Raw genomic sequence first — 17,549 nt, 5'->3', positions numbered from 1 at the left:
ACTTGCCACACACTATTTGGTATGCTGTACTGTTTTAAATTTAATCTCAATCACATGAATATGTCGTAATTAAATATGGAAGGTATGATATATCTAAATCTGAACAATTTCAAGGAAACTTCACTTCAGTACGTTGTGTCTATCGGCCTAGCTATTGGTCGGTAGTGTACCATTTACTTAAAATCGGACGAAAATATATATAAGAGTTATATCTAAATCTGAACCGATTTTCAGGAAATTTAACACACACCATTCTGGACCTAATTCAGTATCCTGTGCCAAATTTCGTACAAATCGAAAGATATATAGGGATTTTGGTGCCCCATATACCTTAAATCGGAGGAAAATATATATGGGAGCTATATCTATATCTGAACCGATTTTCACGAGACTTGACACACATCATTCTGGACCTAATTCAGTACGCTTTGTCAAATTTCGTGCAGATCGAAAGATAAATAAAGACTTTTGTGCACCATTTACATAAAATCGGACGAAACTATATATGGGAGCTATATCTAACTCTGAGCCGATTTTTACGAAACTTAGCACACATCATTCTATACTTAATTCAGCTATATTAAGCTATACCAAATTTAGTGCAAATCGCAAAATATATAGGGACTTTGGTGCACCATTTACATTAAATCGGACGAAACTATATACGGGAGCTATATTTAAACCTTATCCGATTTTTTCAATTTCAATAGGGTGCGTCCTTGGGCCAAATAAGTGACTTGTGCCAAATTTCATCCAATTCGGATAATAAATGCGACCTGTACTTTGTTTACAATTTAACATGGTCAGACGGACGGACGGAAAGACCGACATGCATAAATCGACAGACATGTCTATCACCTTTCCTTTTGCGTGTTACAAACATATGCACAAAGACATAATACCCTGTACCACATTGTGGTGAAGGGTATGTTTTAGTCCTTGACAAATGCTCTTTAAAATATCCACGTTTTGTCTTACTTACTACTTACTTAGCTGGCTTGTTACAGAACGGTTGTTCCATAAGCCGAGCTTAAATAAGATATCCAAGCGCGTCGGACTTGTGCGCACATCCAACAATTTGAAAGACCACGTTCCAAGATGTTGTTTTCTACTTGGTCTTTCCATCTAATTCGTGGCCTTCCCCTTCTACGGGAACCATCAGTAGGCTCATTTTTATATGCCTTTTGAGCTGAGGCATTTTCATTCATCCGCACAACATGGCCTAGACACCGTAGTTGCTGCAGCTCGACGCAGATCGGCCCGTAGATCTTTCGGAGAATTTTTCTTTCAAACACCCCAAGAGCTGCCTCATATGCTTGCGCAAGTACCCATGCTTCTGATCCATATAATAGCACGGGTAGTATCACAGCGTCTTGTAAAGTGTGAGTTTGGTCTGGCGGGAGGTGGCCTTATTTCTAAACTGCTTACTTAGACCATAGTAGCATCTGTTGGCCATCACAATCCTTCTCCGAATTTCAAAACTGATGGCATTCGTTTTATTTATGGCGGTACCAAGGTATATAAAGTCTTTAACTACCTCGAAGCTGTAGTTTTCCAGTTCCACAGTTGGTCCGAGTCTACTGGACGTCTTACGCGTTGATACCATCAGCTTGGTCTTCTCGCCGTTTACTGCCAGATCCACTTTGGCAGACTCCTTTTCAATTTGTTCAAAGGTGGCTGTTACCGCTCGCAATGTTCGACCCATTATATCAATGTCGTCGGCGTAGGCGAGTAACATGTGTTGTTTGGTGTACAGAGTGTCATTTCTGTTCATCTTTGCGTCTCGTATGACCTTTTCCAGTAGGATGTTAAAAAAATCACACGACAAACTGTCACCTTGTCTTAATGCTCGTTCGGTGTTGATAGGTCTTTTCCTACTTTAACTGCTGACCTTGTGCCACTTAAAGTTATCCTGCATTAATTTTGCAGGAATGCCGAACGCAGACATGGCTTTAAACACCTCTGAACGGATAGGGCTGTCGAATGCGGCTTTATAGTCGGCAAATAGGTGGTATGTGTCGATTTGTTTTTCGTGGGTCTTTTCCAGGATTTGAAGCCGCATTGGTATGGTCCGATGATGTCATTGACCATTGGCTTCAATCGTTCACACATATTTGTCCTTGACAAATATTCTTTAATGCCTTGTTTTGGTCCTTTGAAAAAATATTCTTTATAAAAATCTACTACAATTAATTGTTTAAATAACATTCACAAATTTTTTAAACGGTATTATCAATTTAATATATATTTCGTTGCATAAATGAAAACAATAGTTTCGCCAAAAAAAATAAATAAATAATTAAATTCATGAAAAATTAAACAATTGTTGTTGCGACAATTAAAAAATGTAACAAATTCCAAAGCCATAAGTGTTTATTATTTTTAAATATTTAATTCTTCACAAAACAAAAAACAACAGTCAGTATGTTTTTAATTGAACAAAAAATATGCCAAAACATGTGCTAATGAGAACATTACACCAACATTTAATAATACAAAAAATAACAACACAACCTACACCAACAACAACAGCAACAAAAAGATACCAAACAAAATTCCACAACCCCCCGTCTGTAAATAAATACCGTGCGGAAACAAAGGAGAGCATAAAAAGGCCAGTGTCAACAGAAACAAAAATAAATATAACAACAGCCAGAACAATAGGAAAAGTAACTCTTCTGCCTGTTCGGACGACAACGAAATGTCCAAAACGAAACAGAAGAGATGGCGCTGGCAACATACCCGCCATTTGCTGCAACACTACATTTACATTTACATCATGGTAATTATGGCAACGGCAATTATTGTACCAATTAACATGACAAGGTGTAATAATACCAAGCTTAAGACACTGAAAGCAATGACAGCAACAACAACCAGAGTAGGAATGACAAGAATAGCATCCGAAGCAGAAGTATCCTCATCGTCATCAACGAGCACGATGACGACGACAGTAATGACACAATTCGTGCCATCACCAAGGACGTCTGTGGCGACATTCGAAATGTCACCACCACCATCAGCAGCAGACGTAGCCGCAGAAGCATTCGTTGGCATGACCAACAACCACTCATATTTCCCTTTTAGTCGGGAAATGCACCAAAACCAAACACAACAACAACAAGAGCAGCAGTCAACATTCAAGTCAATTAAATTTAACGAATCCTTGGCCCTCCAGGGCCCAAAGCCAGTGATGGTAGTACCACCATTACCACCACCGGCACCAGCAGCAATTAAAAAGCAATATAAACACTCTGAAATAATCAAAAGTAACCGTCCTGTAAATAAAAACATGAATAATAAACAAAGAGTTAACACTGAATGGCCATCGTCTGGCAATGGAATAAACCACCAACACCCGCATCCCCACCACCAACTGGCACTGACGCCAACATCGAATCGTAAAGGCGACGTCTATTCAAATGTTGGCCCGACTCCAATTTTAAATTCAAAAATCAATGACAATCATCTTAAGGCCGTTATCCTTTCATCGTCAGCGAAAGCCACAGCAATAAAAAACACAACCAAATTGAAAATTATTCCATCATCGTCATCACCATTCTCCTCCACCACTTCCTTCCCCTCCTCAACATCATCATCATCATCACCATCATCGTTCTATGCCGACAAACAGCTAAAAAGGCAACGACGTTTTTCTAAGCTGCGAAAAACCAAATCAAAAACGTTTTCATCATCGTCGGCATCATCCACAACAACAAAACCAAATGCCTCGTCGCCACCACCACCACCAACAACATCCACACACCATTCAAATGTTTCCATTTCATTTGTCAATACCACCACGGCCAACACTCCCCCCACCTCCTCCAGTCAACAACTACCCCTTTCAATGAGCTTATGGCAACAACAACAGCATCAGCAGCAGCAACAACAACACTATCTAAAAGTAAATCAAGTCTTCGAACAGGAACGTGCCCTAACTCGCAGCAATCTGCAACACAATCGCGGCAAAATTGTTTTGCTCGGTCTATTTGAACTGTCGACGAAATCTGGACCACGACCGGAAGGTCTGAGCGAATTGATTGCTGCCCAAATGGCTGTCGAGCACATAAATCGTAAACAGCTATTGCCCGGCTATACCATTGAACTGATGACAAATGATACACAGGTATGTACGAGTATGTATGAGTGTTCTATATAAACAATGGTTACCGCGTGGGAGAGGGGTATGCGGGAGGGTTGCGAACAATTTAAATTTATTGTATTTGTGAAAAATTGAAAATTTTTATGATGCCGTCTATATGACTATGAGTTCCAATGTGTACGTTTGTTGGGTGTACGTACGTGCGAATCTGTTGCATTTATTGGTATCCCCCCCCCTGTTGAACGTTATAATCATTATTTTGTCTCGGCTAAAGGTATGGGAGTTCTGTGTTATAGTAAAAATTTATTACAACCATGATGGCGGTTGAGGCAAATGATTAGGGAGAATGAGTAGCGGGGGAAAGGGTTTAATTTTTTTTTTATGTTTTATTTATTTAATCCCCTTCGGTAGTAAAGTATTTTAATATCCATAAAATAGGTCAAATCATTTAATACCTTAAATATATTTTCTTATGTTTTTTGTATACCCCTAGCCTTATTGTTTATGAGGCTGTGGTTATAAACTTTGGTATTGGGAAGTATTGAATTATCGATATATTAGGTTGGGGAAAAAGAAATCCACTATTTTTATATGAACTATGGTACTTTATTTAACATGCTTCAGAATGCCTGATTTGCGATTTGCATCTCGATTTCCACAATCCTCCCTAGATACCAATTTTTCATCATTAAAGAAAATTTGCAATGCAAGAAAAACATTATACTCTTTTGGTGCCAAGTCCGGACTGTATGTCCCAAAGTTTCTGGCGAGTCACTGTGAATATGTGTGGCCTAGCGTTGTCCTGGTGGAACATGACGCCTTTCCCGTTGGCCAAATCTGCCCGTTTCTGGTCAATTGATATCTTCAAACGGCCCAGTTGTTGACAGTAGAGATCAGTATTTAGCGTTTGGCCATATGGAAGCAACTCATAATAAACAATCCTCTACCAGTCCCACCAAATGCATAGCAGAACCTTCCTGGCCGTTAGTCCCGGTTTGGCCACCGTTTGAGGTGCTTCACCGCTCTTTGACCACGTTCGTTTTCGCTCAGAGTTATCGTATGTGATCCATTTCTCATCTCCAGACACCATCCGTTTAAGAAATGCGGCTATCTCATTCCGTTTGGCCAAGGCTTCGCAGATGTAAATTCGATCCATCCTACTTATACCCTTCAACTCACTGTGGTACAGGGTATTATGTCTTTGTGCATATGTTTGTAACAGGCAAAAGGAAACGAGATAGACACATGGTTCCTTTTGAGAATATGCATAGAAACATTTTCTAAGTCGATTTATGCATGTCCGTCCGTCTGTCTGTCCATGTTAAATTGTAAACAAGGTACAGGTCGCATTACGATCCGAATTAGATGAAATTAGGCATAGGTCACTTATTTGTCCCAAGGACGAACCTTATTGAAATTGGGAAAAATCGGTTCAGATTTAGATATACCTCCCATATATATTTTCGTCCGATTTCATGTAAATGCTTTACCAATGTCCCTATTTATCTTTCCATTTGGACTGATTTAGGACTAGAATGATGTGTGCTAAGTTTCGTGAAAATCGGTTCCGATTTAGATATAGCTCTCATATATATTTTCGTCCGATTTAATGTAAATGTTGCTCCAAAGTCTCTATATATCATTCGATTTGCACGAAATTTGGCATAACGTACTGAATTGAGACTAGAATGATGTGTGTAAAATTTCTTGAAAATCAGTTCAGATTTAGATATAGCTCCCATATATATGTTCAACCGATTTAATGTAAATGTTGCTCCAAAGTCTCCAAATATCTTCCTATTGGCACGAAATTTAGCATAACGTACTGAATTGAGACTAGAATGCTGTGTATAAATTTTCTTGAAAATCGGTTCAGATTTAGATATAGCTCCCATATGTATTTTCGACCGATTTAATGTAAATGGTGTACCAAAGTCCCTATATTTCCTTCGATTTGCACGAAATGTGGCATAGCGTACTGAATAAACCCTAGAACGATGTGTGTTAAGTTTCCTGAAAATCGTTTCAGATTTAGATATAGCTCCCATATGTATTTTCGCTCGATTTAATGTAAATTGTGTACCAAAGTGCCTATATTTCCTTCGATTTGGACGAAATTTTGCATAGCGTACTGAATAAAACCGAGAACGATGTGTGTTAAGTTTCGTAAAAATCGGTTCAGATTTAGATATATCTCCCATATATATTTTCTTCCGATTTTATGTAAATAGTGCACCAAAGTCCCTACATATCATAGGATTTTCACGAAATTCGGTATAGCGAACTGAATTGAGACTTGATAAATGTGTGCTAAGTTTCGTGAAAATCGGTTTATATTTATTTATAACTCCCATATATATTATATTTTCGTCCGATTTAATGTTAATTTGCACAAAAAACCCCAAAGATTGGCCGATTAGCAAAACATTTTGTACAATGTTTTACTTTACGTATGCCAAATTGTTTTGAAATCGATTCAAATTTATATATATATATATATTCCTCAGATTTTATGTAAATGGTGCACAAAAGTACCATGCAGGCCGATTGACACAACGTACTGAAATTAATATTAATTAATCTCGGGCAAGTTTCCTTGAAATTGGTTCAGATTTAGATATAGCATAGCCTCCATCAAAGAGTGTCTGATCGAGATTAAATTTTAAACAGTGCAGCACACCGAACAACGTGTGTTAAGTTTGGTTGGTTGTTTTATATTCTATTTATTTTATTTTTATTGTAAAATTGTTTAATATCCATAAAATAAATCGAATCCTTAATTACCCCTAATATAAGTTTCTAATTATACCCCACAACTATGTTGTCAGGGTATTATAGCTTTGTGTGGTCCCAAAAGTTTGTAACGCCGCGAAATATTGTTTCTAGATTCATCGTACAGTATGCCGATCATATTTCGACGAGCTAATTCCATATAGACATGTATGTTCGTCCGTCTGTTTATCATAATTTGTAAACACGATAGAGACCCTATTTATTTTGGTAATGATCCGGTTATATTTAGGGGGTGACATTATTCAAAATCGTTCAATATTTTGCGGGCAAATAAACCCAGACCTTTGTGTGAAAAATTTCAAAATTTGTATTCTATGGTGTATGTGTATATTTACTCCTGAAAGACACAGACCGAAGAATTTGACGCCATTCCGAAAAGAATTTAAATTGATACGAATTTTATTGTTCTATCTACACGGATGTGAGAGTTTTTCACATTCCTTCTAGTCGCTTTCTCTTGAGTCCCCTTGAGTCACGACAAATTTTTCCTTCTGAGTTCTTTATATCCTCGCCAAGGACATGTAACCCCTTATGGATTTTTTTTCACAATTAAATGGCTTCGTGATTCGAACGCCATGAAATTTAGCATTGAGAAGGTGATTTAGACAAAAGAAAAACATATTTGTATACCCTACACAACTATGTTGTCAGGGTATTATAGTTTTGTGCAGCCCAAAAGTTTGTAAAGCCGCGAAATATTGGTCCTAGACCCACCTTTAAGTATACCGATCGTCATATCTCGACTAGATAAGTCGATCTAGACATGTGTGTCCGTCTGCCCATTATAATTTGTAAACACGATACAGGCCACAGTTATGAACCAATCTTCTCGAAATTTTCCATGTAGAATGGGTTCGGGCCAATATTTAGGGGATGAAATGGACCAAAAACTTTATTTTTGTCTGATTTTCTAGTCGCTCCAGAGGCCGCAATTATGGCCCAAACAAAGCGAATTTTTGCATGGAGAAGGGGATCGGGCCAAAGAATAAGCATGCCTGTTTTGATAAAGATCGGTCTATATTTATTTGCCCCTGACGGACCTAGACCCAAAAAGTTGATAGTATGTTCAAGATGAGTGATTGACCTTTAAATTGATACCAATTATATGGTCTTATGTACTCAGATGTGGGAGTAACACGTAAATATTTACAGCTGCTTACGTATTCAGACATTATTTTGTAACCCAAAACCACACTAGAGGGCGGAAATATAGCGCTGATAGCTTGGAAAATTTCCATGAGATTCCAGTTATGGTCAAGGTGATGATCAGATAATAATTTTGGGATGAAGTGGACCGAAAACTTAAATTTTTTGTTACTTATTTATTTATTTTTCTTTTTTTTTTTTGAGTCGATCTACAGGCCACAATTGAAAGCCCAACATCATAACATAACTCACGGTAAAGAGAATCTGTACAATTACAGCCCTCGTCTACTGAATATTAGTAATATTTGTTGACCCTTAGTCGGGTTTCAAGAAGGTGCAAATAACGCAAAGTTAAATTTTCGTGGAAGTTGTGTAGGGTATTATATGGTCGGCTCCGTCCGACTATACTGCTCCGCTCACTGGTTTTTAATAAAGACGGGTCAATATTTAGATGTTTATACGGACCCAGACATTTGTTTGAAAAAATAACAAATATTTGCATTTTATGGCATATATATTTTCTTCTGATGAACATAGGCCGGAGGAGATGATAGTATGTCTAAGGATCGTTTTGAAATTTTACATGGAGTTCCGAATATGGTCAAGGAGGACGCCAATATTTTTTGGTGATCTTCAGATATGTTTGTCTGGTTTTCTAGTCTCTCTAGAGGTCACTATTATAATACGAACATTACAAATATTACACGGGGAAAGTAATCTGGCTAACTAATTTGTATGATTGTTTTGACATAAAGAAACTTGAATACAAAACAAAATTTGAATATTATGGTAGAAATAATTAATCCGGGAAGGTATGATCCGGAATAGATGTCACGGTAAGAAATAGGTGATGTTGACATGTATTCGGTTAAAAGGTGTAAATATCACGAAATATTGCCAAGGCTCGGAATATATATAGATCCGCAGTAAGTAAAAGTTCAATGGTAGTTGTGCTGGCTACCATACTGCTTCGCTCAATGGTTTTATTTTATCCTTTACACTTCACTATGAACGCGAAAACTCCGTCTCAATTGCAATGATTTTAGTTTGCTTAAAAGTGATATATTACATATGTATATGATTTCCTTGTTTACTTGTTTACAGCAACATATATACTACATATTAATTTACTGGTCCCCATAGTTCCATAAACATTCACATGGGTGTCATATTTATTGCATAACGTATGAGCAATATGCTGTGTTACAAAACTTCACATAACTCATACGTTTAGCGGTACCGACAATAACGGACATTTAATTAGCTTTTATATCAAAACCGCTTGAAACTTCTCGCATTCAACATTATTAAATATTTAAAATGCTGCAAAACCTAAAAGTCCCTGCAAAATCCCACATTTGCCACTAAATGTAACGCAAAAGTTTTTTTGCTGTTGGTTTTCGTTGTTGTTGTAGTTGCTGTTGCAGTTGTTGTTCCAACACAAATTCTGCACAGAGGTTTGAATTCCGGATAACAGTGTGGCAACAACTTATATTCGTATAATTACCTCCATTTATGTTAAACGAAATTTTACAACCATCATCAACCACTGCGACTACTACAACTACTACTATTACACGTAGTTCACATATATGAGACGAGTACACACAAAAATATGCAAAGCGGACAAAACTTCCTGGTGCACCACAGATGACTTCCTTCGCTGCCAGTTGCCAGTGTTTAGTTGGCTTTCAGCTAGTTTGCCGTTTTGTATTCTCTGCCGAATGTCAATCCTTTGATGCTACGCTAATTAAGTTAGAGACTCGTTGCTATCTAAAAGTTTAGGGGCACAAGCCAGCCACCGTCAGCGTTTGTGTGCCGTTAAATTTTCACAAGCCGTAAAAAATGTGGAAAACCATTTTTTATAAATTTATAATTAAGTGTTCGTTTCGATGGGCTGTGGTTACGGTTATAGTTATTAAGAGTAACTGCTGCTAGAGGTATTCGTAGATTTTTTTCCTCTGCAGAATATTATGCCGGTATAAATGTCACAACATATAATGATGATAAAAGTACAGACATATATGTGTCGACAAACACAAATATCCATACGCTTAATTCGTATGAATTTTTTATGAGTATGCCAAAGTACTATGTGACTGAATTTGTGTGTGTGTGTGTCTGTGAGTATATGAGTATGTCTACCTCGATCTACCTTTGAACTAAAATCATAAAGGTATGCACCGTTATGTATTGTTCAACTTATACAACAGAACAGACAACCAAACATCTACTACACACACACACGCACATTCATACCCACTCGAACACGGTCATCTTTATGTTAAATATATATACACACACATTTAAGTGTTGTTAAAGGAATAACGAAAGACATCTGTCGCATAAAGAGTGGTGCTTCAGTCATACACATCTCATAACATATGTCTGGTGTAGGATGGTATTTAAGATAGCAGATGCGATATAGATTAAAGCGAAATAAGTTGAAGCCATTTAAACCGAGTATGGTGGAATCAGAGAAATTATTCGTAAGTAAATGCATCAATGAGAAACAAATGAATCAGAATTGTAAATTTTATAAGATGTAAGAACGAAATTGAAAATTTTACCACAAGAATACCTTCTTTAGCACTTGATATAGGCTTGGCTCATTTTTATACCCTTCCTCACACTGTGGTACAGGGTATTATATCTTTGTGCATATGTTTGTAGCAGGCAATAATAATCGAAATAGACCCATAGTTCCTTTTGAGAATATGCATAGAATTACTTTCTGAGTCGATTTATGCATGTCCGTTCGTCTGTCCATCTCTATATGTTAAATTGTAAACAAAGTACAGGTCGCATTTATGATCCGAATTGGATAAAATTGGCACAGCTCATTTGTTTGGCCCAAGGACGAACCCTATTGAAATTGGGAAAAATCGGTTCAGATTTAGATATAGATCCCATATATATTTTCGTCCGATTTAAGGTAAATTGTGTACCAAATTCCCTATATATCTTTTGATTTGCACGAAATTTGGCACAGCGTAATGGAGAAGGTCTAAAATGATGTGTGTAAAGTTTCGTGAAAATCGGTTCATATTTAGATACAGCTCCCATACATAGTTTCGCCCGATTTTAGGTAAAAAGACTACAAAAGTCTCTGAAAATCATTCGATGTACACGAAATTTGTCATAGCGTACTGAATTAAGTCTAGTATGACTTGTGGCAAGTTTCGTGAAAATCGGTTCAGATTTAGATATAGCTCCCATATATATCTTCGTCCGATTTTATGTAATTGGTGCACCAAAGTCCCTATATATCTTTCGATTTGGACGAATTTTGGTATATGATACTGAATTATGTTGCTAAGAATGTTGTTGCTAAGCTTCGTGAAAAGATCCATAGCTAGGCCGATTGACACAATGTACTGAAGTAATCTAAATTAGTCTCTGGCAAGTTTCCCTAAAATCGGTTCAGATATAGATATATAACAAAAACGCGACGTCTGTTAGGATTCATCTGTTGAATGTACCCAAAATGGTGAAGTGTATCATAGTCAGCTTAGCCCGACTATACTACTTTCCTTACTGGTTTTCGAATCAAAGTGTATATACCCTCATTAGCCATAAGGATGAGGGTATAAACATCTGGAAGAAAATATATATGGGAGACATATCTATATCTGAAATATATGGGATTTAAAGCAAATTGTATATACGTTAATCCAGACTTATTTTGATGCGATGTGCATTAAGTATCAGGTATTATCTGTTAGCCTTTTACATCTTTAAAACGGTTTAACAGAAATTTAATACACCTCATTGCAGGCTCACTAAGCCACCCCGTGAAAAATGTCATTGCTATCGGATAATTTTTGATAACATAGTGCCTTACTTACTTAGGTGGCTTGTTGCAGAAAGTTGTTTCATAAACCGAGCTTAAAAAAAGAATTCTAAGCGCGTCGGTCTTATGCCCATCACCTCCAATTTGAAAGTCTATGCTCCGAGATGTTGTCGTCTACTTGGTCTTTCCATCTAATTTGTAGCCTTCCCCTTCTGCGTGAACCATCAGTAGACTCGCTTTTATATGCCTTTTGAGCTGGGACATCTTTATCCACTCCCACAACATGGCCTAGTCAACGTAGTCGCTGCAGCTCAATACGACTGACTATGTCGATTTCCGCATATACATTGTAAAGCTCGTGGTTCATTCGACGCCGATATTCACCGTCGACGCAGATCGGCCCGTAGGTCTTTCGGAGAATTTTTCTCTCAAAAGCTCCAAGGGCTGCTTATCTGCTTGCGCAAGTACCCATGCTTCAGATCCATATAACAGCACGGGTAGTATCAGCGTTTTGTAAAGTGTGAGTTTGTTCTGGCGGAAGGTGGCCTTGTTTCTAAACTGCTTACTTAGACCATAGTAGCATCTGTTGGTCATCACTATCCTTCTCCGAATTTCAAAACTAATGTCATTAGTTTTATTTATGGTGAAACCAAGGTATATAAAATCTTATCCTACATCCAAGCTGTAGGTTGGTTCGAGTCTACTGGACATCTTGCGCATCGATACCATCAACTTGGTACCCATTTACTGCCAGACCCACTTTTGCAGGCTCCTTCTCAATTTGTTCAAAGGTGGCTGTTACCGCTCACATGGTGTCCCATTATGGGAACTGATTTCAAGAATACTTTACACACGTCAGTAAAATGCGGTATTCAAATCATGGACAATATAGGGAACAATTTACAGAGAATCTGACTAAGCTGCATTATATTACGGTATTCCAAATTTCATCTGAATCTGACATACCATGGCAACTTAGTGCACCATTTACAGAAAATCGGACAAACATATATTTCCTGAAAAACGAATAGAATATAGGGGATTTGGTGTACCATTTACATAAAATCGGACGATTTAAGTACGCTATGCAAAATTTGGCATGGATAATCGCATATCGCATCGGCCAAAACCTGAGCTGGAAAATATGGAAGCTCTGCACCGGTTGGATTTATTCTAGTTCATGTCATGGGTGTTAAAATTCTGAACCGATTGGATTAATATTTATTTATTTTTTTTTTTTTTGAGTTTAGAGTTTGAGAATCACTGTTGCCGTCGATTGAGGCAGACACTGTAAATCGGCTACACATATAAAAGATTGGTTGAGATTTTCACTTGAAATTGTAATGAGACAGTCTTGAGAAGTTATTGTTTCATATTAAATAACCAGTAAGCGGAGCAGTATAGTCAGACGGAACCATTTAATACCCTAAACAACTACCACAGAGCTTTAAGTTTCTGCGGATCAACATTCCGAGCCTGAGAAATATCTGGTGATATTTGCACTCTCTTAACCGATTAGAGATCTACAGCTCGTCTACGGCATCTTTTCCAAATCATATTTTCCTGGTCTAAAAAAATTACTTCATATTTTACACAAACAAATTTTTGATTCGTTTGACCCGCTATTCACCCTTCATCATATGACAGCCATTCCAATTAGTTAGTCACATCGCCTACCCCATGGAACAGGGACGTACGCAGGGGGCGGCCCTGGGGGCCCGCCCCCCCCCCCCCCCCCCCCGAAATGAATTTTGTTCATAGTAAATATATGCTTCCAACAGCGAATTTTTTCATTTTGTACTACCGGATTTTTTTTTGTACTACTATCGAATTTGACCGGCATGTTAGCAGTCGTAACATCGCCCAGGAACTAAAAGTCGACCATAAAACTGTTTCAAACCATTTACACAAAGCTGGATTCAAAAATAAGCTCGATGTTTGGGTGCCACACCAATTAACAAAAAAAGGATGGATCGAATTTCCATCTGCAAAGCCTTGGTAAATCGGAATGAGAAAGACCCATTTCCTAAACGGATGGTGACTTGAGATGAGAAATGCATCACATATGATAACCCTGTACGAAAGCGATCGCGGTCAAAGAGCAGTGAAGCACCTCAAATGGTAGCCAAACCTGGACTAATGGCCAAGAAGTTTCTGCTATGCATTTAGTGGGACTGGAAGGAGATTGTTGTTGATTATGACTTGCTTCCATATGGTCAAAAGCTAAATTATGATCTCTACTGTCAACAACTGAACCGTTTGAAGATAGCAATTGACCAGAAACGGCCAGAATTGGTCAACAGAAGTGGTGTCGTGTTCCAACAGGACAACGCTAGGTCACTCACATCTACAGTGACTCGCCAGAAACTTCGGGAGCTTGGTTGGGAAGTTTTAATGCATCCGCCATACAGTCCGGACTGGGCACCAAGCGATTATCATATTTTTCTTGCATTGCAAATTTTTTTATTTATAAAAAAATTGGTATCCAGGGAAAATCTACTACTAGAAATTTTTGCAAATAGAGAGCAGAACTTCTATGAGAGATACATTACTTTTCTATGAGAGAGACATTACCTTTAAAATGGCAACAAATCATACAACAAAACAGTTCATATTTTACAAATTATAATGAACATCTAGTCGAGACATGACGATCTTTATACTTAATAGTGGGTCTAGGACCAATATTTCGCGGCGTTTTTGGGACTGCACAAAGCTATAATACCCTGACAACATAGTTGTGTAGAATATAAAAATCGATTTTTTGAAACCGAGAATGGGTTAACGGGTTTTATTAGTTTTTTTAAGATGTGACTAATCTGTATTTATTACTTGTTCCTTTCATTTCAGTGCGATCCCGGTGTCGGTGTCGATCGTTTCTTTCATGCCATCTACACACAACCCTCCACCCGCATGGTAATGCTATTGGGTTCTGCCTGTTCCGAAGTTACCGAAAGTCTTGCCAAAGTTGTACCCTATTGGAATATCGTACAAGTTTCATTTGGTTCCACGTCCCCAGCGTTGAGCGATCGTCAGGAATTTCCCTATTTCTATAGAACAGTGGCGCCCGACTCTTCACACAACCCAGCCAGAATTGCATTTATACGGAAATTCGAATGGGACACGGTGACCACATTCTCACAAAATGAAGAAATTCATTCGTTGGCTGTGAATGATTTAGTCACCGAATTGGAAGCAGCAAATATTTCCTGTGCAGCCACAATAACTTTCGGTGCCACCGATTATAAGGAGCAGCTATTGTTACTGCGCGTAAGTTTTTCTCTATGTAATTAAAGTTTATTAATTATTTAGGCATATAGCAAAATTACTTTGTAAGGTATATTAGGAGTAAATTAAGGGTCCCACATATTTCTTCCTCTTATCCCTCATTGAAAACTTTTATATGAATATTAATTTATTTGTGGATTAAGTATAACAAAAGAAAAACACACACACGCACACCACATGCTTCCGCAGAATGTGTAGCTTATCCTAAATAAGTTGTTAACCATTATGGAGCTCATTTGTAATTCACTACCCATTGTTAATAAATATGAATCTCATTTTGATACGCATAAAGGTATCCTTGGCTTCCGTTCCGTTTTTCATTCAAGAACTCCTTAGCTTAGCTTACCCATATTGGCTCATTTACAGTTTCTCACACAAAACTTTGTGCCGCCACAATTTTCCAAAGAACATGTGGCAGAACTTTTCAACAACACAGATTTATTCATGTGCTAATTTCTTCAACTTTTCTGCCAAAAGGAAAAAAAACTTAATTTCAATCCCACACACACACTCATACCCACACCTTTAACACTCACTTCTAACTAACATGCACACGTGCACACACCCTTACATATGTATGCAAATTTATTCATTGAAAAAAATCTCTTTGTTGTTTTTCTTAAGGAAAGTGATACTCGAATTATAATCGGTAGTTTCTCGCCCATCCTGGCACCTCATATCCTCTGCGAGGCATATCGACTGCGTATGTTCGGTGCCGACTATGCCTGGATTTTACACGAAAGTATGGGTGCACCGTGGTGGCATGATTTGTCCTCCACCACGTCCTACTGCACGGCCAAGGAATTACAGACAGCTGTGGAAAATCTGATAATTGTATCATCCCATAATAGCATCGTTGGCAATAACATCAGTTTAAGTGGCCTGGTAAGTACCGGAGCAGATGTTCGCTCATTATCATTAAAATTTTGCATAAAATCTACTTTTCGACTGTGTGACTGGCAGTGGGGCTGATGGATGATTTACAGGAACACATTTAACATGGAAATTAATTAATTTACCACACACACACATGTTTCAAATGGAGGCTTTAGTTTGACATGGTGGTTGTTGTGTGGTGGATAAATAAGTTTCGAATCCGAATTTGATTGGAAAATTCCAAATATACAGTTTTTGACCTCTGAACTAATTTGTGTTACGCTTTAGTGGGAATGAAAGAAATGAGGGTTTGTCAATCACAAAATTTAATTGGAAAACATCGGAATACAACTTAATCTCGGGGTAGCAGGTATTTCTTTTTTAAACAAAATTATCTTAGGCCTGGGAATTTTTGTCTAAAATAAAATTTGGTGAGCTAAGAAAAATTGTCTATAGAAAAAACAAACTTCAGGAAGAACTTAGGAATTTGTTCCATAGAAAAAAACAATCCTAGGGAAGGTCTGAGGATTTTTTTTCTAAAGGTTGTCCTGAGGTATTTTTTCTAGAAAACATCCTTAGATAAACCTGAGAAATTTTATCTATAGAGAACCGAACCATTAGAGGACCCTCAGAGGACCTAAAGATTGTCTCAATAGAAAAAGCATCCTCTATAAAAAAAAACAATCCTCAGGAGGGTCCTGACGAGGGTCTTGAAGATTTTTTTCCATAGAAAGACACAATCCCCTGTAGAATCCTGAAGATATTTTTCTATAGATAGGAACAATCTCCAGGAGAATCCAGACGAGTTTTTTTTTATAGAAAACAAAATAACCGCCAGTAAGGAACAACCACTAAGGAAAGTTCATAAGTCGGACGCAGCCGAATATATGATACCCGTCACCACTTTTGCTAAATACAGAAGATCTTCATATGTACAAATAATAATCCGCAATATTCCAATACAGCTTATTCTAGATTTAATTTGTTTTATCGGAGGAAAATATATAGTGGGAGCTATATCTGAATTTGAACCGATTTTCATGAAACTTAGCAGACGTCATTCTAGACTTAATTCAGTATGCCTCGCCAAATTTCGTGCAAATCGTAAGATATATAGGGACTTTGGTGCACCATTTACATTAAATCGGACGAAAATATATATGGGAGCTATATCTAAATCTGAACCTATTTCCACGAAACTTAGCAGACATGATTCTAGACTCGATTCAATAGGCTATTCTGAATTTCGTGCAAATCGAAGGCTATATAGGGTCCATTTATAATAAATCGAACGAAAATATATATAGGAGCTACATATAAATCTGAACCGATTTTCACGAAACTTAGCAGACATCATTCTAGACTTAATTCAGTATGCCTCGCCAAATTTCGTGCAAATCGAAAGATATATAGGGACTTTGCTACACCGTTTACATTAAATCGGACGAAAATATATATGGGAGCTATATCTAACTCTGAACCGATTTTCACTAAACATCATTCTCGTCTTAGTTCAGTACGCTATGCCAAATTTCGTGCAAATCGAAT

At 37.6% G+C, this 17,549-nt stretch overlaps 1 protein-coding gene across 1 annotated transcript in view; it reads left to right on the top strand.

Moving 5' to 3' along the window:
• The first annotated feature begins 2,779 nt into the window (after nt 1-2,779).
• Nucleotides 2,780-17,549, top strand: part of LOC133333781 (uncharacterized) — a 37,718-nt gene continuing 22,948 nt past the window's right edge. The window contains exons 1-4 of the mRNA XM_061542070.1: nt 2,780-3,424; nt 3,875-4,129; nt 14,688-15,107; nt 15,750-16,010. Coding sequence (XP_061398054.1) covers nt 2,780-3,424; nt 3,875-4,129; nt 14,688-15,107; nt 15,750-16,010 — 1,581 coding nt within the window. The remainder of the gene's footprint in view (nt 3,425-3,874; nt 4,130-14,687; nt 15,108-15,749; nt 16,011-17,549) is intronic.

The sequence above is a fragment of the Musca vetustissima genome, unplaced genomic scaffold (assembly GCF_032173495.1).
Source record: "Musca vetustissima isolate MV318-11 ecotype Yass unplaced genomic scaffold, APGP_CSIRO_Mvet_v1 utg134276, whole genome shotgun sequence".
Lineage (NCBI taxonomy): Eukaryota > Metazoa > Arthropoda > Insecta > Diptera > Muscidae > Musca > Musca vetustissima.
The sequence above is the reverse complement of the archived record's forward strand: the minus strand, read 5'-3'. Positions and strand labels throughout refer to the sequence as shown.